Genomic DNA, 26,876 nt, shown 5'->3' with positions numbered 1-26,876 from the left:
GAGAACCTCTCCAGGATTTAGGTACCATACTTCATCCAAATCTTCTACTGAATACATCTTGTTAGTTATTGTAACATCTTGTGCATCACCACGTCTGGCCCTTTCTATGGTGCTTCTCATTTAATAAAAACCCTACCAGATTATTTTCAGGTCTTTGTGGTTCTCTCTCCTTAACAGTCAGGGAACTAAGATACACATGGATTTAAGCCCACATTTACATTAACTTTGTGTGGGCGATTTGCTATGACCTAAACCTCGCTTCAAAAGATTTTAACTATTTATGTTTCTCAGCATGAGTTATATAGTAATGGTTATATAGTATATCCAACATCTCTTGGGATATAGGTCTGTGTCAGCTCTTCCACTCATCTCTTTTCCCATGTAACACACAGAACAAAGCAGGTGAGTAGTGCTTGCAGTGTCTCCTGGTATGCAAATTTGACCCAAAATACCAACTTGCAGCAACTGAGGGTGCTGAGCTCCTATTGCTTATGGAAGTTAGTGCTTTTCTGTCCACTGCCCTGCTTAGTTATCCTTTGTTGGAGATTTTAGTGTAGAATCTGTTTATTGAAGGGCTGAGTGGAATGAAAGCCTTTTTCTGATGACTTAGGCAAGGTGAAGTCTGCAGTCTCTTGATTACAGATTCTCCAGGCTCTGTCTTTATTCTAATTAACATAAGCTGCAAACAAATGTTTATTGAGTTCTGGATTTTGTTAGTTCTTGGCATCTGAGAGTGTTGTCCTATTCATTGCAATCCTCCACTTTGGTCAGCTTCTCCAAGCAAAACTTTCTTCACCCTCAACTGTTGCTTTTCCTGTCCAATGTCACTCCTCTTCTGAGGTTCCTTTCTGAATGTGCACGAGTGACCCTTTCTTATTTGCTGCCACCTTCTCTCTTTGCCCAGTGCAAACAGACAACACAAATTATTTTCCAAATATCTTATTGTTGCCTTCCAACTGCCAAGGTTGGCTAATAAGGAGTGATTAAAAACCAGTTTGACCACATTACGGGGTGATTCTACACATTGCTTGGAGCTGTGAGAGGATGTGGGTACTGGGTAGGCTACTCAATGCTCTACCTGGCCTTCTTACCATCCTAATTGCCCTGGGAGCTTGACAAGAGGTGTTGCCAACTTCCCTTTCAACATATCAGTGTGTGCAAGTTCCCTGGAGGGACTTAAGTGTAAATTTATCTTCGGGGAAATATTATAACCTGAATGTGTCAACTTTAACTCAACTTGCTTTGTGGGAGCTAATGGGTGAGAGAAGCGCGTGTTAGTTTAGCAAAGAAATTAGAAAGTGTACAACAAGGTTCTAAGTGACAACAAAAAAATGAAACACCAATGATACACCATTCTAAAACCTACTTACGAACACATTTTTTCTTATATTCATGTAGTCTTTCAGCAGTGTCTCCAAAATGAAGCAAGCAGAAATGTTCAAATGTGTCTCTTCTCACTCTCCTGTGCTGGGGGCTTGCAGCACTGTCTACAAACTTTCACTATGTTCTTCAGTTAGTACATTTCTCTTATGGTAAGCAGTTTATTATCCAAGACTTTTTCACAACTTAAGTAACATTTGATACATTTACTTCTTCATTGTATCAGGTTGGGTATTTTCTAGACATCAGGGATGGGCTAAAAGTACAATAGATAACATGAGATGTCAAAGTGCATTTTCTAAACCACTTTCTTTCCCCCTCTTTATTAGCTGTAGGTGCTCTGGGTACCAAATCCACATGGGATGGCAGGAGCAGGGTGGGAATGTAGCAGAGCAGGGAAAAACAGTAGTAGGAAGAGTACTCTGATACCTGAAAGAATGCAGATCATGTAACTTTTACAGAAATTCCTATGTCTACCCTTTCTGGTTAAAACTGAACTCTCTGTATCCCTGAGCAATGGGATTTATCAGTCACTCAGACCCTTCCCTCTGTCCCTCTGTCTAGCCATATTAATAGTTCTGCTAGTGGTAGACTTAGTTTCCTCTGCCAAAGTACTTCTCTAAGTCAACACTGATGTGATCCACACATCACCTCAAATATCACAGCAATAAAGGTGGCGGAGCAAAAGTCACTGTCAAGTACTATGGAGTGGACTTTGGAGAGGAGAGCACCAATAGATGTAAATGTGCTGATTTACTAAGATAGGGCTCTGCAGTCTTCTTACAGTATTGATCCTTCTATACCTGGTTGAATGTCCTTCCCTTGTACTTCTGGAGCTATTATGGAGTCTCTTGTCCTTTGTTATAGCTTTGAAAAGGAGGCAAAGGATAAATTTCTCACTTTCTGTACCCAACAGTTAATAAATATGTTGTGAATATACATACTTTTTGTGTCTTCAGTGTAACACTGGGCTGGTATCTTTACGTGCTGGTTTTGGCTGGGGTGGAGTTAATTTTCTTTAGCTACCATGGAGCCATGTTTTGGATTTGTTCTGAAAACAGTGTTGATAATACTCCACCCTATGGAATGCTCATGCTTCGTATATAAAGCTGTGGTGAGAAGAAGGAAGTGGGAGGATATTTAGAGTGATGGGATTTGTGTTCCCAAGTCACTGTTACTCATGATGGAGCCCTGCTTTCCTCGGTGTGGCTGAACACCTGCCTGGTCACAGGAAGCAGTGAATTAATTCCTTGTTTTGCTTTCCTGTGTGTACAGGTTTTGCTTTCTCTACGGTTTAATACGCAATAGTAATAACTTGGTAGACAATTCAGTCTTTATCTCAAACCACAAGTTTTCTCATTTCCCCGATTCTCTCCCCGAGCCCGCTGAGGAGAACGACCACCAGAGGGAGCTCAGGCACTTCGGCGACGAAGGAGCGGGGAAAGGACAGGAGGAGGAACGCACTAAATACTCGCTTTTAATTGGAATCAGAGGGTGCAGTGGCAGCAGCAGCCGCCGCGCAGAGAGCAGCGATACCCTCTGCCGGCAGGGAGGCTCCTCCAGAATGCCACCCGGAGCCCGTTTTGTTTCACAGAATCAGAGGACCGTGAGGGTTGGAAGGGACCTCTGGGAATCATTCAGTCCAACTCCCTGCCAAGGCAGGGTCATCTGTAGCAGGTGACACAGGGACGTGTCCAGGTGGGTTTGGAACGTCTCCAGAGAGGGGGACTCCACGCCCTCCCTGGGCAGCCCGTTCCATGCTCTGCCACCCTCAGTGTAAAGAAGTTTTCCCTCATGTTGAGGTGGAATTCTTGTGTTTTAGCTTACGGCTATTGCTCCTCATCCTGTCTCTGGGCATCAATGAAGAGAGCCTGCCACCATCCTGTGACATCTGCCTTTGAGATATTTATATGCATTAACGAGATCCCCTCTCAGTCTTCCCCTCTCCAGACTAAACAGCCCCATCTCCTGCATTTCTCCTCATCAGAGAGGTGCTCCAGACCCCTCATAGTCTTTGTTACCCTCCACTGGACCCTCTCCAGGAGTTCCTAGACCCTCTGGTCCTGACTAGCCCAGAACTCCAGATGTGCCTCACCAGGGCTGAGTACAAGGGGAGGATCCTCTCCCTCGACCTCAGCCATGTCCCATGTCTCACTATCCCCTATCCTGTTGTTCCCTATCCTGCTATCCCCTATCTCACTATCCCCTATCCTCTAATCCCTTCCCCTCCAACCCCTATCCCTCTGTTCCTTATCCCTCTATTCCCTGTCCCTCTGTTCCCTATCCCTCTATTCCCTATCCCTCTATTCCCTATCCCTTCTGTCCCCTCTCCCTCTATCCCCTACCTCTCTATCCCCCATCTCTCGATCCCTTTATTCCACACCTTTCTATTCGCATCCCGCTGTTTCGCGTCCCTCACTCGCGGCGCAACCGACGCGCACGCGGCGGCCCCGCCTCCCGGGGGCGCCCATTGGCCACTCGCGATCACCTGATCGCCGCGGTCGGCCCCGAGCGCCTTCGCCCCATTGGCCGCCGCTCCGCCGGTGCCGCGCGGCGATTGGCTGGGGCCGCTGTCGTTCCGCCGTCCTCCTTCCCCCCGCGCGGCTCCGCCCCCGCCGCGTCCCTGCGTTGCGGGCTCCGCCGCTTCGGGATGAGCCGCGATTCCCCATGGAGACCAAACGGGCCGACATCCCCAGCAGCGTCCTGGACGACCTATGCAGGTGCGGTCGTGCGCGCGAGGGGCGCTCCCGGGGCTTGCGGAGCCGCTGTTGCTGGAGGACGCGCTGGGCGCCTTCCCCCCGCCGGCTCCCCTGGCGGGGCGGGGGGCCCAGGATGTTTGGGATACGTGGGATGCTCGGAGCGCCGCGGGGGTGCGGGGCGAGCCGCTGGAGGGGGCGGCTCAGGCCGTCCCCCGGCGGCCGGGAAGCGGAAGGAAGGGGCTCGACCCGCTCCCCCCTTTGCCCGAGGCTCCGCCTTCACGAAGGGATCTATCCTGGGAGGGCGGGAAGGCTGCCCGCGGCACCCTCCGGACCCGAGCGGCGGACCGGGAGCCGGGAGTGCGGGGGAAGTGGCAGGACGTTGTCTGCGGCGTTTTCCTGCGGTGCCGGGGCGGACGAGGTGAAGCTGCGCAGGGGAAGCAGAGACCAGAGCGGGGGTTTGGGATGACGTGGTGGGGATGGACTGGGGGACAGCCGCCGCTCTGGCGTCGGGATCCGTTTGGAATGGCTGTCAGAGAGTCCCTCCATCTCGTTTACCTCTGCTGGAATGGGATGTGCCAGCGGAGGAAAAGGGATACCCGTCGGTACTTTCAGAGTTGAAGAGTCACCTTTTCTTGTTCTCAGGGCTTTGCGTTTGAATTTTCATAAATCGTGGGTTCTCTTTTCTTAGAAAGTGGGAAGGCACTTTTCCCTCTTGTGGTCTCAAGCTCTGATCATCTGTGGAGCAGCCCTTCAGACTTTTAATTTATCCATCATCCCAAAAAATGTGATGCCCCAGACTAGATCTGATATTTGGCACAAAATCATCGAAGAGACCCTTCTTGAATTACTTATGTACAAGAGGGAAAGGTTACTAGAAGCGAAGAATAGTCCACTTACTATAATTACTAGTTTCAAATGAGTGAAAATGTTTAGGAGCGAGAATACTACAGGAGGGTAGAACTGCTCTGCTCAGTGTTGTTTTCCATGAGTCTAATGCAGGAATCAGAGTTTGCGATATGCAAGTAAATTTTAAATTCTCTAATTCTCTCTTTAAATTCTCTCCGGCCTCTGAACCGTGTTTGTGTTTTCATTGTGTCTTCTTTGCGTTCCTTGCACAGAGATGGAATGTGCCTTTTAGATCCCTGCTCATATATGAAGTGGCGTTTGAGACTTTTCAGAAAATCCAGAAGGGAATTACAATGTTTACAAAACTGATACAGCCTGTTAGTGTCACTAGTATAACAGAGTATTTGGATAGGGTCAGTGATAGGGTCAGTCCCACTGTCTTACTTTTTTTTCTTTAAGCTGCTATCATTTTCTAGCTTTCAAGTGGTGTTTTGTCTTATAATTGTATGAGTGTAGTCAAGTGGTTGGCTCGAAATGGGTTATAAAAATAGCTATAATTTCCCACATTCTCTGTATGTGATATTACTGGAAATTTTGGCAGAAAGAACCAAGCAATTTTTCCTACTCAATTACTGAGTCTTGTTAAAAAGCACGTCACAAGTACCTCTGTAATTTTTTTGTCATGCTCTCTTATTGCTGCTTGGTTGTTCTTTGCTGAATAAAGAAGTGGAAGTGCAGAGACTTAATTTAGGTTTTGAGGCCTCTTGATGCTTTCTCTTATAAACAAGTGCTGTTGCCCCATCATTTGACTTCAGGGCTGTGATTGGTTAACCTTCCTCAGTAGCCAGAGGTACACCCAGCCATTCACTCCCTCTCTTCAATAAGATGGAGAAAATAGGATAGAAAGCTTGTGGCTCGGGATGAGACAGGAATGTTGCTTACCAGTTACCATTGTGGCTATAGGGTAGACATCTCCTCTGCCATGGAACTCCTCCTCTCCCTCCTTCTTCTCCAACTTCAGTGTTTGCACTGCTGTTTCATGCTCTTTTTCTCCCTTCCTTTGCCTGTCTGGCATTTTTGTCCTTTCCTAAGTACACTTCCACCATCCTGCCTGCTGCCTTCACTGTGCCCTGCAGTGTGTCCCTCACTGCAGCAGCTGGGCAGCTGCACCCAATACAACCTGGAGATGCCTATTGTTAGTCACTCCACATAACTTAAAAGTTAACTTTTTGATTAATAAGTAGCATTCTAATTGACTTTGCTGTTGTTCCTCTAAGCCTATTGCCTGGCACATTCTTATTCCTCTTTGGTACTGCTGTATGTTGTATCTTTAGATTTTTGTCCAACTGCAGTACTGCAAGTTAAAATAGACTTTTAACTTTTTACCTTTTATCTACAGAAGCCTTGTCTGTAAGGGCTTTTTTTCAGCACTCAAAATGGAACCTTCAAAAGAAATGAGCAGTTGGGGTGGTATTGTGTCATGGTTTGAGATAGCCCCAAAATCCAGTTCCCTAGCTCCATCCCCCCTCCCACATCTCAACCCAATGTGAGATGGGTTTTTCCAGACAAAACACAACCAGACTCAGAATGGGGGAAAGGGAATATATTATAATGACTGTACAACTAAATATCGTAACACATTATACACACGATCACAACTACCTCTACCATGACATATAGTATTTACAATGGATCAGATCTCTTCTCCCCTCCAAATAAAAGTCCAGGAGGGAAAGAAGGACAGATCCTTTCCAGTCTCTCAGGGCAGCAGCTTCTTTTAAGGCAGCAGGTTCTCCTCATCTCATGCATGCAGCAGTAACTGGATTGTTGTAGCTGGATCTCTGTTCAATACACACAAGAGGGTCTCCAAGCCCCTTGGCCCGTCGTCTCCAAAACGAGGGTCTTTCTCTTCCGTGGACTGCGTAGCAGGGACAAGCTCGCGTCACCACGTCATACCACGAAGCTCAGGGGTCTTCGTGGCAGTCCCTTTCCTCAGGGGATTCAAATTCCCCTTTGCAGAGCTCTGTGCTCTGTCTCAAGGCTGCTAGCTTAGCAGCAGCAGCGTGGGGGGGCCAAGGTCAACCTGCCCCCGCATTCCTTCTCCGTCCCGGTCCAGCTTCCCAGGACACTCTGAGCTTCTCAGCTCCTCTCTGCAAGTGCTGTAGCACTCCAAGGCTCTTTGAAAAGCAAGAGTCCATCATCTTCCTCCTTTCCAGGAGGTCTCAAAGGAGTTTTAGGGGTTTGGTACAGTTCCTACCCCCAGAACTCTGAAGTTCTGCTGCAGGCTCTCTTCTCAACTCTCCTTCCAGGAGTCTTCTCTGCGGTGCTGTATGTCTCTGTTGCTCCGTCTTATCTCTTCTGGCTCTCTGCCACCGCTTCTCCGGTCAGTGCCAGCTCGGCTGCTTTTTCTCCGGCCGCTGCCCAGTTTGGAGAAAACATCTCCCAGCTCAACTACAGACACTTAGCCCAGTCTAACACTGTTCCAAGTCTCTGTAGCCCCCAACTGGGGCTGGGGGGGGGCAGAGGCCCCCCCAGAGGGCTCCTGCCCTCTCCTCGTGGCTCCTACATCATGGCCACCACTTCTACCAACCAAACTACAACTCTTCTCTTCCGGTGCTTGTGATATGTTTACATTTCTGCAGGAACGCCCATTAGGCAGAACTTCAAAACTTCCAGGGGTCTCCACCCCTGGGGGTTACCACTTTTCAGCCTCTGGGGGAAAACAAGATTCAAACCACTACATATTGCCAACTGAAAATTGGGAAGTGGGAAAATACAGTTATTGAAGTGAATAAGGTTGTTTATGTAAGGAAGAATCATAGACTGGTTTGGGTTGAAAAGGACCTTAAAGATGATCTAGTCCCAACCCACCTGCTGTGGGCAGGGACACCTTCTAGATCAGTTGCTCAGGGCCCATTCCAACCTGGCCTCGAGCACTTCCAGGAATGGGACATCCCCAACTTCTCTGAACAACCTGTTCCAGTGTCTCACCACTCTAATAGTAAAGAATTTTTTCCTAGTATCTGATCTGAACCTGACCTCTTTAAAGCCACTCCCTCTTGTCCTATCACTATATGCCTTTCTAAAAATCCCCTCTCCATGTTTCTTATAGCCCCTCTTTAGGTACTGGAAGGTGCTATAAGGTCTCCCTAGAGCCTTCTCCTCTCCAAACTGAACAACCCCAACTCTCTCAGCCTGTCTTTTTAGGAAAGGTTCTCCATCCCTCTGCTCACCTTCATGGTTCTCCTCCAGACTCACTCCAGCAGGTCCCCATCCTCCCTGTGTTGGGACCACAGAGCTGGACACAGCACTGCAGGTAGGGTCTCACAAGAGCAGAGTGGAGGAGGAGAATTCCGTCCCTAGGCCTGCTGCCTACTCTGCTTTTGATCCAAAGAATTGTCTGTGAGCACACATGGCCAGCTCAGGTCAAGATTCTCATCCACCAACACCCCCAAGTCCTTTTCCCCAGAGCTTCTCTCCATCCAGCCTGTATTTGTGCTTGTGATTGTCCCACCCAGCTGCAGGACCTTGCACTTGGCCTTGTTGAACTTTGTGAGGTTCACATAGGCCCTTTCAGGCCTGTCACATTCTTTAAGGATATCTGTTCAAGGACCTTCTATAGTGTGAAAATGGGATAGTAAGAAGGTGCGAAATCCGGGAACAAAGCATACAGGAACACAAACTGATAAGGGAGGTGGTGGTGAGAACCAAACTTGGCCACTGACTGATGAGGGGGTGTGGGAATGTTCTTTCCAGCAACTTTATCTCACTAGGAGGAAATTAGAATAAAAAAATAGACAGACACACACCTAAGAAAACAGAAGTGGAGACAATGAGAGTGTCAAGTGTGTACCTGCACAAGTGACCTTCTGCCTCTTTGACCAGAGTGCAAATTTTGACATCCTATAACAATTTATACCTGTCAGATTTTAAGTAAAGATGTCTTGAATGTTTCCAGCTCTAGCAATGATATGTACTTTTGGAATTTAGCTACTGGCACTCAGGAGCTGAATGTAAAAGATCTATGTCAGGTGATTTAAGTTCAGTGTGGTGTATGACCTTGAATTTTTAAAAATAAAGTTGTGCTTTTGATACAAAAAAATAAACAATTGAAGTTTCTTCTGCTTAAGTAAAATAAGCTATCACACAGTGCTACTTAAACTTACATTTCTGGTGCTTTGTGTTTGTGAGTGTCTGGGCTAAAGCATAACGTGACTTGAAAAAGAAACCAATTGTCCATGTTCTGTTTCAGACTGAGGAAATTAGTAGGATTGTATTGAATTTTAAAATCTAAATAAATTAGTAGTTTACTGTGGTTTTAAGTGGAAATACATAGCCATGTTTAACTTTTGTTCTGAAAAAAATGTATTAAAATCTCTTATCAGAGTTTGCAGATGTTCTTTACTGGTGCTTTCATTTCTGTAGTAAGGGCATTCATGTAGGTTGTCCTCACCCTCCCTGTTTTCACAACAGTTAATTTACTTAGTTTGTTGTAGTTGATATTTCTGAAAGAACATCGTAATCTGTCTTCCTTCTTGACTTCCAAAGTTGTGTTTTACTTTGTGAAAACCTTTTGCTGTCCCTGCAGAACAACTGGAGGATCTGGTGGGCTGTTCGTATCTGCTAATGGATTAGGAATTCTACTGTTGCAATGTGGTTTTGTTGTTAGCTTCATTTAAATCAATAGATTTGGCTAATGTTACTCTTCTTTCTTTTCTGGCAGCCGATTTATTTTGCACATTCCAAGTGAAGAGAGAGACAATGCAATCAGAGTGTGTTTTCAGATTGAACTGGCCCATTGGTTTTATTTGGATTTCTACATGCAAAACACACCAGGATTACCTCAGTGTGGGATAAGAGACTTTGCTAAAGCTGATATCCTTTTTATTACTGTGATTGTTTTCTGTCTCAGTGGTAAAGTGCAAACTGAATGTTGTTAGCAATATTTCATAGAAGGAAATCATCAGTTCAAGTGTTAGTAATTAAAAGTTAGTATTACTAGGTATGTGATCTCACCTGTTCATTGCTTCCATAATTTTGTGGCACCCAAAAGAGATGTCTCTCAGACTGCTAGAGAAATAATTTCTGATATTTGAGGATTTTTCCTCATAGTTGCACTTTGGCATGCTAGGTAGGTTTCAAGGATGATCTGTTGGAGCTCTTCTGATTGAACTCCTTAGTTTAATTGATTTTCAAGTAAATAGTGACACAAATATTAACATAGCTGAAGGTGGTATGTGCTCCCCCATGGGCAATGGTTTGTATTTTTTGAAAGTTTCTTTTCATAGGGGAGAGGATGCATTCTTAATGAATTCATATGATTGTCCCCTGCTTTTTTCATTGCTTGCAGAGACTGCTGGAATGTACACTAGTTCGAAATTGTAGAAAAGTTTGTGGCTTTCATCCAGTGAGGGCTTTAGTTTTAATGTTTTTGCATATTTTTTTCATATGTGTTTTGGAATATTGCTTCTGACTTTCAGGATAATATTATGTATGGTTTCACTACACAATTTACTTATCTGTTTGATAATATAGATTTACTTTGAAACACTGCAGCTTTTATTTTGACAACAAACTGTAAAAATATGATCATATTCTCTTGGCTGATATTATGCAGTTATTTTTTATTAATTTTATGCATGTTTTTAATTATTATTGTATTTTTCAGACCAACAAAATTCTTCGAGTAATTGTAAGCAGTGCAGAAAAAACACAGTGTAAGAGATGTTATATGTTCCTTACATCTGTCCCTCTCTAGTTCACATTTGCGAGAAATATTAATTCTGCTGCAGTGTCATATTTCTAAGTACTCTGCTTTTTTATCAGTATTATAATATTTTTGTAGTAGTAATCACATATATAATATGTAACATTAATACTTTTATTAAGGACTTGTAGATTTGCTCTCAAAATTTTAGAGTTATGTAAAGGTTGTTCATTTTTTTTCTCTGCATGAGTTTTGGTGAAGTATATTAGAATTTAGATTTCTGCAACTTGATGCCATTAAAAATATATTTTTTTTGCATAGTAAATACTGACGTACAGATTCTGTACCATAGTCACAAATGATGGTGGGAAAAAATTATCCCCACTTACTTAAAGCACAAGATTTTTGTCTGTCTTGCTCACTTCAAAATGAAGAAAATGTGCTTAAGAATAATGTATATTCAAAATAACTGTTGTGTGGATACTATTTTTTTAAATTAGGGAACACTTTAAATTAGGGAAGATTGTCCTTCAAACAAGCAACCTTGTGTCATCTTTTTTCCTATCACTTATTTGTTTGTTTGTTTGTTTGTTTGTTTAAATTGGCTTGCATTGGAATTGCCAAATTACTTGATGCTTTCCGACCTTGAGTGTTTAATACTGAATTATTCATAACATTTTTTTTTTACTTCCAAGAGAATATATCTTAAAAGCATTTACGGGAGGGAGTGTGTTTATTCTAAGTGTTGCGTCTTTGTGTGATTTGGAACTGGATACTTACATTTATCTTCCTTAGCATCTTGCTATACTCTTCAATCACTGCCCTTTTTTACTGCCTCAAGGTGAAGATGTACAAAAGGTTTTAGATGAGTGGAAAGAATACAAAATGGGAGTGCCAACCTATGGTGCAATTATTCTTGACGAGACACTTGAAAATGTGAGTATTTAAATAGTTGTGAGGCGCTAGAGGGAAGGATGGCATATGCTGGCAGAAGTAATTTTTTGGTTGTTTGTGTTTTTCTTCTGGGGAAATTTAGATTCACTGTCAGTTTTGCAAAGATCTGACAGTTACTTGACACAGTTAACTGTGTACAGAAATATAATATGTGAGACAGTAAACACACTTCTGCTTGCTTTCCTTCTCAGTTTTGGGTCTTTTTTTCATTCTGAGTTACAGGAGCCCATAAAAAATTTCTCAGTTCTTGCTAAAACACAACAAACCTAATGAGTTCCTTCTCTCAGGCTAAAGTATCCTTTTGGAGAACCAGGGGGTGGTGGAAAGAAAACATTTTAGAGAAATTGGTGAGAACACCTGTGTGTTTGACAGTTGCATTCCCTTGTATTTTGTAGGTTCTTTTGGTTCAGGGCTATTTAGCAAAGTCTGGCTGGGGATTTCCAAAAGGCAAAGTAAATAAAGAAGAGGCTCCTCATGACTGTGCTGCTAGAGAGGTAAGTTATATCTAATTCCTATAAATTTAAGCTAAAGAAGTGAAATCTTGCTGAGATCAGGATATGTGTGTTAGATGAGAAAACATTTTACTTAGGAATCCTTTATTGCAATCAGGTAAATAAATACTCTATTCCTGCAGTCATCTTCTGCTGTACTTTCTGGTGCTTTTCTGAGTTCCAGAGTGATAATCAAGGTTGAAGTTTTGTGTTTCAAATTGGTTTTCACTAATGTGCTAAATGAAATTAGTACTATTTTTAAGATTCTCTGCTGAGCTGTGAATTTACTTTTAAGTATTATTTCTGTTGCTGGGGAAATCTTATGTAGTTAATGGCTTTTGAAATATAAATTTCAAGGCTTACCATAACTGTAAAAATGTAGAAGAGTTGGAATTTACACTCGATTGTAAAAAGAGGATAAGGAGTTAAGTTAGATATTGTAGAATTTTATATAAAAATTGTGAAGAACTTTACTTTTCTATTTTTCAGTGTTGCAGGAACAAGAATCAATGTATGTGGCAAGTAAAATCCGAAAAATAAAATAATCTATGGTATTTATTGCTCCTGGAGACCTAGATATGTAGTGAAGCTGTGTATTAAAAATGCCCTGTAAAAGAATATTACTTGTACAAACTCAGTGTTTGTTTGACATAATACATCTAGAGTTTTTGAGAGAGAACATTAAGGTGAGGGAAAGTATTATGATGCATTTAGTGTTGTTTACAGTTGGACTGAATCAGTATCTAGGAAATTATGGATTTTTCTTGTTTTAAATATACCCGTCAAAGATAGACTAGACATAACTGCTTCAGGAAGGAGTGAAACAAAGTATGCCTTCCTCTTTACTTCAAGTTATGCTAGCAAAAGCATTAAAGTGGGCGCAGTTATATTGGAAAAAAATTTTTTTGATGGTATTTTTAATTTGAAGAATTGATTTAGATGTCACTAGTGAACAGCACTGTTGCACTGTTGCTGTGACCTTCCTTCCATCAAGTTAAATTGTCACTGTGGATAAACTGACATATTCTTCAAGGCTTATATGTGACCAGGAATAGGGATGTCTGTAATATCTGAAGTAAATCTTTTAACTGTTTTCACTGAAGTCAGCACATATCTAAAACCATGACCTGCAGCTGTGTGAGATCTGATTGAAGAGGTCTTCATTTCGCAATGCCTGCACAGTTCAGTAGTATTTCAGAAATTGATTAGAACTAAACCATACTAAATGGATTATTCCCTTGTTAAAAGAAGTTTTTCAATGAATTCATTTATATCATCTGGAAATATCATTTAGGAAACAAAAATATTGGTGTTAGAAGTGAGAGTAAGTATAGAGGAACAGTCTGTCTTAATTGAAACAGTATATGGTGGGGTCTTTTGTTTGTTTTCCCCCAAAATTTTGGTGTTCTTCATGTAGTTAGATGGGAAGATGGCTTGCTTTTTATTTTTATGTAGGAGGGGAAGTGCTAATTTGAAGAGTAACCGATCAATTATTTGCTTTGTATTAAATGCTTCATTTTTTTTTGTTATTTGTCTTTACTTTTCTCTGCATTTTCAAAAATGGGACTTAGAAATATTTTGCTGATACCAATATTTAAATTGGTATTTTGCATAATATATTTTGAGTATTGTCTACTATTCTCATTTTATATGGAGTTACCTGGTTGGGGGTTGAGAACAGGTTTTACTGAAGTTCCTGTTCCTATTTTTAATTCTAAACCTAGTTTTTTAAAAATTTAAGGAGAACTTCTGCCTCCGGACTCTTGGCAGTGGAGCTTAGCAGCCCTGGAGTTTATACTCAGTTCTATGAGTGTGTGTTCACATGCATATTCCACTGTCTGGGCAGAAATATTTTGCATAGTGGTATTAATCCTGCATGTTTTCTGAGTAGTTGTATGTCCTATGGAGATTTTGAGGACAAGGAAGTTTCTAAAAATGAGTATTTTCTTAGCAAGCTTAGAGGCATGATCTGATTTAAGCTATCAGGTGTGTTTGAAATTATTCTTTTTATGTTATAAATGTTGTCAAAAGTAAATATTCCTAAATAAGACTTTGAGCAACATGATCCAACAGATGTGCCTGCCTGTGGCCGGGGATTGGCAGAGATGATCTTTTAAGGCCCCTTGAAACACTAACTATTCTGTGAATCTATGATCCTTCACTGCAAGGCTATAAAATTCTGAAACAAGATGTTCTTTCAAAATGTCATTGTCTTTCTAGTAATCTGAAGATTACTAGACATGCTTTTTTTTTTTTTTTTTTCCCCTTTAGAGGAACTGACCATGCAGGATTACGTATTGGGCGTAAAAAGTTCTTAAAGCAGAAGGATTGTGAAAAAGAGGAAGAATCAAGGTGCAAATAAACCTTGATAGAATTTGAAGATGTCTTTACTCCCAAAATACTAGTTTTTGCTGTGAATAAGATTTCCATACATCCAGCAGCATGGAGGAGTAGCTAGAGAATTCCCCATAAATATTAATAAATTGCTACATGAAGATGTAATAGAGTTGTTTCAACTTTCATTACAAGTCTACTGTCTTAGAGAAATATGAAGCACATACGATCTTACGTATTTTTTCTATTTTTGAGCATACATCTCTGTGCAAAGGCTTCCAGAAGCTTTCATGGATAAACATGATGGATAACATATGCAAAAACCAGTCATTTCTTCCCTTATGATAATAGGTTGTGAAAGGGCAATTCTGAATATGCACACACTAATTTAATTTGTATGCTTCTCAGGTGTTTGAAGAAACTGGGTTTGACATAAAAGATTATATCTGCAAAGAAGACTACATTGAGCTGCGAATTAATGATCAGTTAGCACGGCTGTACATCATTCCAGGAGTTCCCAAGAACACAAAATTCAACCCCAAAACTAGAAGGGAAATTCGGGTATGTGTTATCTTGTTTGAATCTATAGGAACCTTGTGGAGCTTGATTTTTAAAGCCAAGAGCCTGTAAAATAATTAAACTGCCAAGCACAATGAATACCTTAAATATTAGATGCCAGTGGCATCTGTGCACTGTACGGTCATGTCAACTTCTTGCAGTTTAACTGCAAAGACTGATACTTGACCGTCTGTCTGACATCTCCATTCATCATGAGAACAAGATCAGAGCATGCTGTCAAACTATTAATTTTCTCCTTCTTTTCTTATATGTGGTGTATGTGTTAATCATTTCATGTTATTCCTACTTACAGGTGCATATATAACTATATGTTCTTCTCAAGGTGTAATTGTTAGTTGGTGATATGCAAAAGCCTACATATGAGAAGGAGAAACTAAAGACTGTGTTTTCTCTTTCATGGCTAATACCATCCCTGTTTAAGGAAGAGTATATTTTAGGAGGAGGTCGGGAAGGGGACAAAGAATGAGAACTATTTTGGATGGTTTGGGTACCTTTATGCCTTTAAAAGATATTGTGAAAGGGAAAGAGAAAGGCAAAGGCTCAGGTAGTAGATTTGTTGGAAACTTTGGTCCTGATATCTATGATCTTTGAAGTTGGAATATTTTTCTTGTATGGCAATTCAGTTTAAAACAGCTCTCCCTACAATTCCATGCAGATGTTGCCACTGAACAGGGCATCCATCTTTCTAAACAGGAAAAGGTACTTGCAGTTGACTGGACAGGACTTAATTTCTTGTGTTAGAGACCTGTTTTTCAAAAACAAAGTAAGATGAAATTTGAGGGTTTTTCAAAAAATACAGTAAATATCCCCCTTTGTGGAACAGTGACTATCTGCGTGGGAATGATGAAGAGTTCTGGTAAAGACAGAGTTTTGAAGCATTGTCTTCACCTGATCTAATACAACCAGGAGTGTTGTTTTTGTATTCCCTGTAGAAACCCATAGAAAACTTGTTTAGTTTGTAATTTATTTTCATAGTGTACATCTTATCTGGACCTGGGGTTTTGGGGTTAGATTCTGCAGTAGGAAGTCCCATGTTGGTTCTTCTACAATGACAGTAGTCAGAATTTCTGATTTCCTTCCCCATTGTGCAAAGTATACACTTTTAATAGTTAAAACTGTAGTGTATAAACTGTAACACAGATCCTATCCTTTACCCATGTTTTTTTCTTTTATAACAAAACCTGAAACTTACTCCCAAAGTAAATACCCTTTTTTCTGATAATTTTTGAACTAGTATTGCTGGTCTAGGATTGATGGCATTTTGAGTAAAATAGTAAGAAGGTTTTAAATTCTCTTACACAAAATTTAGTTGCTGATTAATACCTTTCATATTTTAGGTGTGATGTCTTGCAATGAGTACGTGCTGTAACATCTGCTACTCTGTAGTGGCAGTCAGAAGAATAACCCCATTGTTAATTAACCTTTTGTGAAAAATGCTGTTGTGGCCCATTAATTTAAGTCTTCTGTGGCAATTTTTTAATTAAGGGAAATAATTGTGGCTGATACACATTTGTAACATTCTGTAAGGTTACAATAGTGTGTATCTTTATTTTATTTCTTCTTTTTCTAGAATATTGAGTGGTTTTCCATCGACAAATTACCATGCCACAGAAATGACATGACCCCGAAGTCCAAACTGGGTTTGGCACCTAACAAATTTTTTATGGCAATTCCCTTCATCAGGTAAGTTTGAGATGAAGCAAATGGTAGGTCAGGAGGTCTTTCAGACAACTTTAATTCTTTGGATTTGTTTTAGTAAGTAGATCTTGTTGTACTTCTTGCTCACAGACCATTGAGGGAATGGATTTCCCGAAGGAATGGAGATTCCTCAGATAGTGACAATGGTTTTTCATCTGCAGGAAGTACACCCTGTAAGCCCAACTTGGAAAAAGCTAGGTAAGAACCAGGTCAGTTTAACACCTCTATATCCTTTCTATAAAACATTGGTCATACAAAGCTGCTTGTCCTTTCTCATGAGAATTCATGTTCCTGTAATAAAATGGGTTAATAAAAAAAAAAAAGTGTGGGCTTATGTCCTAAGTCTGTACATAGGATGAGAACTTAATTAATATTGTGATACACGTGTCAGAACTGAGATAATTTCTTGAGTCTTGTTTATGGGAATCAGAAAACCCAGAAGCTAAAACAAATTTCACTGCTTCAAGTTCAATGGTTTTGGCACTTCCACAGAGGAAAACAGGACTCTCTAAACTAGGACTGTAAAGTACTGTCAGAAATAGCTAGCTAGACAAAACCTATGGGCATCAGAAGAGAAACGAGTGCTGCTGGCTTTAGATTCAACTCAGTGAAAAGTGATAGAGCAAACTTTAAAACCTCTAGTCCCTAAGAGAAAGCTCCAGTAATTTATGTCAGGTCAGTACCAACACCGAGAACAGCAGGAGAAATGCTAATGTGGACCTGGCCTGTGGTCTGTGGAGAACAGACGTTTTCTACCAGCAGGCAAAATAAAGTTGGGTAAGTGGACTGAGCATCATTAGAATTTCCATACTAGGTTACTTGAGCTTGTCTTCCAGATTGTTCTCAAAAAGCAGAAAATTCTTTCATATTTGTCTTCTCCTCTCAGTAAGTTTGAAGTTGTGTTGCAAACTCTTTGTTCTCCTGTACTAGATCCAAACTTCGCTGTAGTCAACCGGTGTTTACAGATGGCTTTTCAGGAGAGCAGTGCACCCACAAGCCAAAACAGCCACAGAAGCCATATAATAATGCTGAGGTGTCTGAAGTTTTGAAAATAAAGGTAGGTTGTTTCTTAGGCAAACATATGCATCTGGACTATTTAAAACAGATGTCTTTGTTCATAAGGATTCCTCTCTAGAATGAAAATAGTGAATTTTACCACTGCAGAATGCAAAAACAGAAACATAGGGTGGGGAGATACTCTTGGAAATCCTCAGATTTGCCTCACATTAGAGGTAGTGGGTATCAGGTACTAGTTGTGTTGTTTCAGGTTTAGATAGTAATTACTACTTGCCTTTTCGGTGTCTTCCATGCACTATTTTGAAATATTTTGGGTACCCCTAGTATATATGGGTGCGTGGGAACTCACTGAACTGAATTTATTGTGTAATAGTTCTCTAATAGTGCAAGAGAGACTGAGTAACTGCTGATGACTCTGTAACTTGAGTGTATGTTTGGTTAATTTCAGTGTGCTTCAGTTTGTGTACAAAAGAAACTCTACATGTTTTGAAGTTATTTGGAGGGAAGTTGTAGCTAGTAATTATGAAGTGTCAGTGCAAAGATGTTCAATGGTGCCATTTAAACTCTTCTCTCTACTTATTTTGGACTTAATGGCAGAATCAGAGCTTGAGGAACAATGGCAGAAAGCAATATCAAGACACTTCCAGCCAAAAGAAGCGAACAAATGGAGTCCACAGTCAAGCAGTTAAGCAAAACCATAACTTGGTAAGAAATGTACAGTAGCCATCTCATTAACAGGTTCCAGTAATGCCTGACAGACATCCAGGCCAATGTCCTGCTGAAAGAAAATTAAGTGCATATCTCTCAAAAGTATATTTGATCAGAGTATTTGACATGTATTTGTAGATAAATGACATTTCTTACCTTGTGTGCATATACATCTCTAGATAGGCATATTAAATTTCAAAGTTTGCATTTGGAAGTAAGTAATTTTAGCTGTTGGAAATTCGTCAATTTTTTCAGTACACAATCCTGCAGCTTTCCAGGTTCCTGTCATGTAATAACCTACTGCAATGTGTAGTAATAACTCAGTGTAGTACATGTCTTATTTAATCATGTATGAGGTATTATTGTAAGCATCACGGGGTTTTGCTATGCAACACTTAGATAGAAAGGGGTAATGCATATGCTTATTATTTCCCTTCTCTCTAGCAAAAATGTAAAGATGCATGCTTGGCTTGGACACCAGAATCTCGTATAATTTTTTAATTACAGAGTAGAACTGCAGCAGTTTCTAAATTCCAGTATGATATTCCTGGCTTGTTACTTTCCCCTTTCCCTTACAGTAACTAATTTTATTTTTCCCCACAGTTCTGCTGACTGGGAGAAGGTTCACTGAGCTGTACTTCCTTTTTTTAATAGAATATGTTTTTGTTTCCTTGTTCTTTATGGCTCTTCAGTTCTACTTTGTTGTATCTTGTGCAGCAGTGAGCCCCAGTTCTCCATGCAGCTCAGCTGGCCTGTCCAGGCTTTAGTTTTTCTTATTTACAGGCTGTAAGCTAAATTCTTCCCTTTCTGGCTTGCGATTATTGCTCTTTCTTTGTTATTCACGTAAATGTACAGAAACTGTAAACTCTTATCCTGTAAAATTCTCACCGTAGCAAGAAATGGGTAATTGTATTTGAGACTGAGAGTAGAAGAATGAAAAGTCAAAGAATTGACTGCCCAGAAATTTGTATGGATATTAAAAAACTGCCACAGTGATCTGTAGGATCTTCATGGAAAAAAGTGGAACTGTTAGTACTCTGCAGTTACTTTGTAGGGTCTTTACTTTTCTAAATACTTTCTATTTCTAGTTCATTTGCGTTTTCATGATTGTCAGTCTTTTGAAGTTTAAATATTTTGTGTCCCAGTGATAATGTTCTGATACAATTTGAAAGCCAGGGAACTCTTTGTTCGCAGAGAGAGCAAAGGGCCATGATTTTTTCCCTGTATTTGTGTACTTACAGCAGCATACCTGGGGCTAAAACAACTCTTCCCTGGAGAGGGAAATTCTAAGTTTGTGTCTCTAAAGCATGTTCATTTAGTTGGCAGTAGCAGCATGTTTGCAAATACATTCCCCTTGCCTTTTTGGAGACAAGCCAGTTGAAGAGTTGACTTAGGCATGTGCACAACATTGTGTGCAAGACTCTTTCATCTTAAAACAGTTAGAAAGCACTCGAAATCTTCCCCTGAAGGCCTGCGTTTTAAAAATGGTTTGTTGACTGTTAAAAAGGTTACATGCTTCTGAAAGACTTGCAGACTTGATGCATGCTTGCTAAAGTAACATGACAGAATTCATGCTGAGTTAAAAGTAAAGTAATTCACACATGAGGAGGTGTGTCATAGCAAATATAACCAGTTTGCCTTTTAGCTGATGTTTAAACTACACCCTTAAGAATAGAATGCCATCTCTTTGTCAAGTGAGTAATGTATGGTTGTTCTCTTAACCAGAAATGTGAAAAAAAGCTTAATCCAAGAAGACTTCAAGATAACTTTGAAACAGGCAAGTGATTGTTTTTGTTTGGTTTTGATTTGATTTTGTTTTTTAAATGAAAAATACAGTCTTTCATGTTGATTTTGTAATTCTTCTCCTTAATTATTAAGACTATTTGATTATACAATGAGTAAAAAGTAACTGAAAGCTGGTTTAGGAAAATAGCATCTGAATCAATGCAGTGCTAGTAATTGAGTTTTGGTTCAAGGCTTTATGTCCTGCTAGTAATAAGCTGCAGGAGAGTGGACACAGTTCTTTACTTACTTCTCAGAAAATAGTGTCATATTTCTTTCCTCCTTATTAAAAAATGACTTGCAAAGACTATTATGTGGGTAAAACTGGCCACTGAAAGTGTTCTCAGATTGCAGTGACTTTTAAGATTTATTCTAGCCACTATATAACTTGTAAATAACGTTGTTTATCTTCTTCTGTTTATGACCAAAGATGCAGGTTTTGTTATAAATATTAGTTGAATATAAGATTGAGGTATGGCTTTGTATTGTTATTGACACGTTTATTGCTAACTTCCTGTTTAAAATTTGTTTCATGTTTTTTCTCTTAAAGCAGAAGCAGCATATGAGATGTGTTGCTCCAGTGAAGACCCACTGCCAGAACATGTAGAGGGACATTCTATGGCATGCAATGGTCATTACAAATTTGTTTTTTCATCAAGAGCTTTCTTGAGTTTCAAGTTCGACCACGATGCCATAATGAAAAGTTTTGACCTCTGACAGTAAACTTAATAGGAATAAATCAGACTTGCCTGTTGCAACTGAGGGGGTTTCTTATCCAGCCTTACTCTTTCTCAGGAGTTTTTTTGTTTTGTTTTGTTCATTTGTTTTTAAATGCAATGCAGGGACTGACTGGTGGTTTGGAAGGGTTTGTTCTTTTTGCAGTATGGGAGTGGCATAGTCAAGTGTTGCACTTTAAATGCAGTATAGCCTTTGTCCACAAAAGTACCTTTCCAATGTTCAGTTCATGTGTTCCTAGCTGTGCATTAGAGGGCATTCATTTAACTTGTGTTTCATTTTTGGTGGGTTTTTTTAAATTTTTTATTTTAAGTTCCTGTGTGTTTTGTAGAATGTCGTTGACTTTTTTTTTAACTGTTGGAGTATACTAGCTTGCTAAACTTTTAACTGCTTGGATGTAAATTATTGGACTTAAGTTGTTTTTTTGTAGTAAATTGCAATATTACGCAGTGGCAATGAAACTAATTCTCAGAGGACTCCACTTGTCCTAGTGATTTTGACACCAAGTTGCACATTTCAAACCTAGCCTCAGCCTGTCATCCTTTCTCTGCACTGATTGCTTGCTCAAAATACCTTCTCTCCTTTACTCTGATAGTTTCTGTTGGCTGGCAATCACTAGTACTTGGAGTCAAATCTGTTAACATGTTGACTTCTTGTACCTGCTCTTCCTTGGTTTTCAGTAATCATACACAAACTGAGTAGAAGTTAGCCCTTCAAAGTGTCCAACTGTTATGCACTGTCCCCAGCTGCATGAGAAGAAGTTACAAAGTTCTGTGTTACCCTAGTTGCAGATGCTTTCAAAAGATGAAAAGCTGAAACTTTGTCTGTGAGAGGTTACCTGTGTAGAATTTATACTGAATGTAAATAAGCCTCTGTAGATCTTGCTGAGGAGGAAGGCAGGTGCATGGATAATAGAGGCATTGTGTGACACTGAACAGCTTAATCAGGCTTCCAGTAACTATTTCAAGGGTGTTCAGTATTGTATTCTGTGCTGTTGTCCTCAGATCTCTTGTGTAGTGTATCTGCTCTGTATATATCCAGTAGTATTGAATTGCACTTACAGTTAGCATTTAAATGATCTAGCCTCAGTCGATGTCAGCTACAGTGCTTTCTTGGGAAAAACATCAAGGATGGGGTGGGAGTGGAAGGGAGGAACAAAAAACCAGTGAGAGTTGAGGTGATGAACTGTTACATCACCTTCAAGTTAATGGGTTTTGAGCATGTGCTTTGCAATTGATAGAAATGCACTGAAATAATCTGTCACAGCAGCTTGTGATAGCAAGCATGTATGTCCCAGATTTAAAAATGGACTTTTCTCTAGAATAGAGGTGATTAATTGGTAACTTCATAGGTTGAATGAACTACACCCTTGTAGTGTATGCTCCTGCACTGAGTTTTTATGCAACTCATGCATCATCCAAAACCAAAATCCTAGTCTTCCTTCAACCACCCTACTTCACCTACCCTACCTGATCTGTTACCTAGTGCTTTTCCTCAGAAATAGCTTTAGAACTTTCTCCTGGTTTATTCACCTGCCCTGGCGCACCAGGTGATTTGGAACTCTAATGCTGTAATAATTTTGGCCATGGGAGTGCTCAACTTCTGTATCAGTCAACAGGAGAAAGGAATTACAGCATTTCCTCCTTCTAGAGGACAAGAGTTCTGAGGGCTTTGTTTTTCAAGACCAAATTGTGAAATAGCTCAGTCTAGCTTTGACTCACATTTGTGTTTTGTTTGTTTTGTTTTGTTTTGTTTTTAAAGTATCCAAAGGCCGTTCAAAGCAGTAAATGATACAGAACAGTAATTGAGAAGGTGGGATAATGCTGGAGGAGGTTACGTTATTCAGCTTCAGGTGAAAACTGTTCTTTAGTTACTTCCTTAGTGCTTTTTTAGTTGATTTCCCAGCAAAAGTGCCTTTACTCATGGTGAGGCAGAAGTTTGTATTCGTATCCTGAGGCTGCTACTGCCTGTGGAGATGACAAGACTCTCCTATGGCATAATTAAATATCAGGCTGTGGAAATCTTTTTATAAATAAGTTGACTTTTCAGATAAATTAGTTATAGTTCATTAGTGCTCTGCGAAATAATGGGGATGTTGATGAAACAGTGAACTTGGAGCATCTGTCATCTGTTTGGGAAGTTCTGTCCCAGACAAGAGGAAGTCTTCAAAACATTGGAAGCATGTCCTATGAATAGGAGATGCTGGCTGCCCTCTGTTTACTGTGTCATTTTTTAATTCTTAGTGAAAGGTTGGTTCACTATAAGAGACACTGGTTGCTTCATTAAGCAACCCAAAGTGGGGCTTATACATGTCATGATTTTAGTAAATCTAGCCTTAATGTGAGTTGCAAATAAATGTGATAAATATGCAATAACTTACTTCTTTGTATAAGGGTACTGTTTCTTGTAGTAGCATTGCTTTCTGCTTTCTCAGTAAGGTTTCTAAAACTATGTAAGTGTGGAGGCATGTGATCTACCCCATGGGTTCCATCATGCCCTGCACTGTGAACATTTTGTTTACTTTCTTTGTGTTATTTCACCATCCTTTTATAATTGTATTTCTAAGTTTAGAAGTACTGTTTACATTATCTTCCGTAAAACAGTGAAGAAAGAGCAAGTGAGATTTAGGCTTTCTTTCTGTGAGTTTTTACTTTATGGGAGCCAGACACAGAGAAACAAGTAACTGTTTGCATGTCAGACTCAAGAGCTGGTATCAAGATACTTGAAAAACAGATTAGTCAATTTGAGAATGCTTGCATGTAAGGGGTTATTAAGATTATGAATGGTCAGTCAATGTTTTTGCAGCTAAAGAATTTGTGGAATAAACAAACATTTAACAAACAAACCTACAGATGTGTGGTGCTGGGAATCTAGTACTAGTTTGCAGTTTCCTGGTACTACATAAACTCCCTGCTTTAGCATGAGGTTTTTAGCATCTCTCCTTCACAGAATGCTCTGTACTTTGACCTCAGACTGAAGAGTGTCCTGGTCCACTTGAGTGACATATGTTCTGTGCTGAAGGGCTACTAACTTCAACTCCTTGATGTACATCCATCATCCAGCTTTTGGAAGGAGCTGTGTCTTACATGGTTTGAAGTCTGGCAGCAGTGGTTATGGGAAGAAGAGGGGAAATAGCTTTATTTGTTGCACAATCAAAGTATTTTTTTTAACACAATGTAAATTCTTTAGACCAAACTTCCATAAATAGTTTCTAATAAAATTTTGGGCCTAGTCTCTGTTCCAGGCTTCTGTGCTCTGCTCCAACCTTCCTGAATTAATTTGGTGATTTGAGAACAATACACTGTGTTTTACCTTGATCTGCCTGTGGCTGTTATAGATGTAACAGTTCCTTTTAAAAATAAGGCAGGCTTTTTGTCTGACTATTTCTGACATACTTGGTCTCAGATTGTAATTTCAGATAAGTTATTTTTTCCAGCCTTTACTTGCTGTAGAAGATTTGCTTTTGCACTCATGTCATTCTGGTGTGAAGAGCGAGAGTCTACATTAAAAATCCAAGCTCTGATATCCTGTGGTGCAAGACAGCACTGCTGCTCCATGGGTGACTGGCTGCCCAATTGTGGGGTTAGTGGGCTGCTTAATCCTCAGATACCTGGGTTTTTTTATAAATTCTGAGCAACAGGTTTTTCTTCCAGATGTAAAGTCAGGTGCCTTCATGTTTTAAGTTTGGAGGTTATACTCTTAAATATGTTAGGAAGCTCATAATTATTGAGAATTGGTAGAAGAGTCTCTCTTGATGATTTAATTTCTGTAAATAAACCAATTTTAATTCTTGCACTGTAAATGTTAAATAATCTGGTGCTTATACATGACTTCATAATTTCAAATTGTTTTTGTTATTACAATATTTTAACTTTTAAAACAACCAAAATTATTTAAGATACGGTAAATTTCTACAAACTAACTGAAGGTGCTTTTACAGTAAATTAGACTTGGAAATGTCACTATTCTTCCATAATAAGTTTTTGTTCTTATGCATTTATAGCAATAGTGTAGTTCAAGAAAGTAGGCTAAATGCTAGTATTTGCACTGTTCTTAATCCTGTATGTAAGCACCGATAGATGCAGTAGGATTTGTGCTGTGTGTGCATTTCATTTTCTCATGTAGATTATGGACTTAAAAGGAAGACTACATAGGTAGCAATTACAATGGCCATATTCAAGATGATAGAAGATTCCAGATTAGAAGTAGTACTATAAAGTTAAATGCTTGGGTTTTAACTTGTGTTTTCATTCAAAATGTTAAGTGAAACTTAACTTTTTGTACAGATTCAGCTTTACAGAAGCCCTTATCTTTAAATTGTCTCAGCTCTGGGATGCTTCTCTTCAAGTCCTTCTTCAATTCTTGCAGGAAAAAAAAGGCAAGCTTCCTTTTAAGTAATTATTAACATTTCACGGAATACAGAATGTTTAAATTTGAATAGGCCTAAGAATTTTACTGAAAACGGAGTATTTTGTCATTTTTAAGCATTTATACTGTTGATTAGAAGAACTGGGTTCTTGTTTCCAGTATGGCTTACAGTTCAGTACCTTTAAGAAAATGATTACAGCTCATGGAGCATTAATCATTTTTAAAAAAGGCATTTGTAGCTTTTTAAGAATACAGATCCTGCAAACACAGTTCTCTACAACACACTTCCTGCTGTGAGAAAAAAACTTGGCAGATTTTTTTAAGCATGTTTGATCAAAATTACTAAACTATGGAAATTAACCATTTGTATGTTACTGGTTGGGTACATAGTTTTGTTATGCAGAAAAAGTATGCAAAACTGCACGATCAAGAGCTCTCAGCAAATACTTCTCATGCCTATACTTGCAACAGGATCCTTCAGTAAGGATGTCTGCAAGGCACTGCAATATGTGGAAGTTGTGCTTCATCCCTGAGGAGCAGTTTAGCTGCATTTGCAAGGCACTTTTAAAATTAAAAAGTGAAACAAGACTCTACAGAAGAAGGTGGGGGCTTGTCCATTAATTCTGGCATAATAATGCGGGATCCAGGCTGACTTGGGTATTGCTTCCAAAAAATAACATTTTTCAGGGCAGCATTGCATGCCTGGCAGAAAACAGGGAGCCAATGTTTTATTATATGGCTCATGCATGAAGGGTTATGTCTTCCTCTTTCTTTGTTTAAAGCTGAAGAACTTGATCTATTTTCCTTGCTTTTATGTAAGTGGCACATCAGTGCTAATTAAGCAGAAAGTATGTACAGCTAATAAGGTTAAAATCATTACAGATTTTATTAAATTTCCATTATATTCTTTTGAAGAAAGTTTGCAGTAGTTAACCCTTGAATTGTATTAAGTAAAATCTGTAACTACCTGTAACATCTGCTGTACTGATGATTGTGATTTTGTTATGAATTGATTCAGAAACTGAAGCACACCTTTTAAGAGACTACGACTAAGTTGACATTTTCTTCTATATTTTCTCTGTAAAATTAAATCACTTTATAAATAAACTTACTGAAGTATGAATATAAGGACTGCTGGTCATTGTGAAATGTAAAGCCTGTGCTGCTGGTACAGATTATTCTTTCACTGTAGAATGTTTAGGTGTTGTCTTAAGCCAGTCAGCAGCAGTGATTATACATAATGCCAGGAAAAGAAGTATTATTTTTTAAGGTAAATAGCAAATGTGGATGAGGAGCCCATTCAACACAATGGAAAGAAAAAGAAAATAAAAAGGTGTTGGATGTACTGGAGAAAGGAAGTATGTGAACTTCAATCAGTGCTTTTAGAGTATTTATGAAAGATTATTTTTTTCTTTTTTGGTCTACATAACTTGTTATTAAAAGAACTGGATGTGTAGAAACAGTTTCACATGTGCCCTTTTGTTTCTATAAAGTGTTCATTGAAGCTGTAGAGGGTTTGGGGGAAGTACTAATATGTCAGATCTCAGCTGAGTTCTCACCAACTTTTCGTGGCTCCGT

General features: G+C 39.7%; 1 protein-coding gene across 6 annotated transcripts; it reads left to right on the top strand.

Annotated features, from left to right (window-relative positions):
* The first annotated feature begins 3,963 nt into the window (after positions 1 to 3,963).
* On the top strand, positions 3,964 to 26,758 carry DCP2 (decapping mRNA 2). Of its 6 annotated transcripts, none has more exons than XM_027667213.1 (12): positions 3,965 to 4,100; positions 9,649 to 9,800; positions 11,441 to 11,568; positions 11,982 to 12,080; positions 14,820 to 14,972; positions 16,561 to 16,673; positions 16,779 to 16,886; positions 17,364 to 17,465; positions 17,619 to 17,745; positions 18,303 to 18,410; positions 20,139 to 20,190; positions 20,749 to 26,758. In XM_027667213.1, exons 1-12 carry the CDS (start codon positions 4,048 to 4,050, stop codon positions 20,910 to 20,912), a joined length of 1,359 nt encoding a protein of 452 aa, XP_027523014.1. In that variant the 5' UTR covers positions 3,965 to 4,047; the 3' UTR covers positions 20,913 to 26,758. The 6 variants fall into 6 exon arrangements, with proteins under 6 accessions (XP_027523018.1, XP_027523014.1, XP_027523013.1 ...); XM_027667212.1 differs by having other exon boundaries at positions 20,746 to 26,758; XM_027667218.1 differs by lacking the exon at positions 9,649 to 9,800 and adding an exon at positions 10,594 to 10,642 and having other exon boundaries at positions 3,978 to 4,100; positions 11,474 to 11,568; positions 20,746 to 26,758.
* Positions 26,759 to 26,876: the final 118 nt, after the last annotated feature.

This window comes from Corapipo altera, unplaced genomic scaffold (assembly GCF_003945725.1).
Source record: "Corapipo altera isolate COAL_440 unplaced genomic scaffold, ASM394572v1 60935, whole genome shotgun sequence".
NCBI lineage: Eukaryota > Metazoa > Chordata > Aves > Passeriformes > Pipridae > Corapipo > Corapipo altera.
This window is presented reverse-complemented; position numbering and strand designations above follow the sequence as displayed.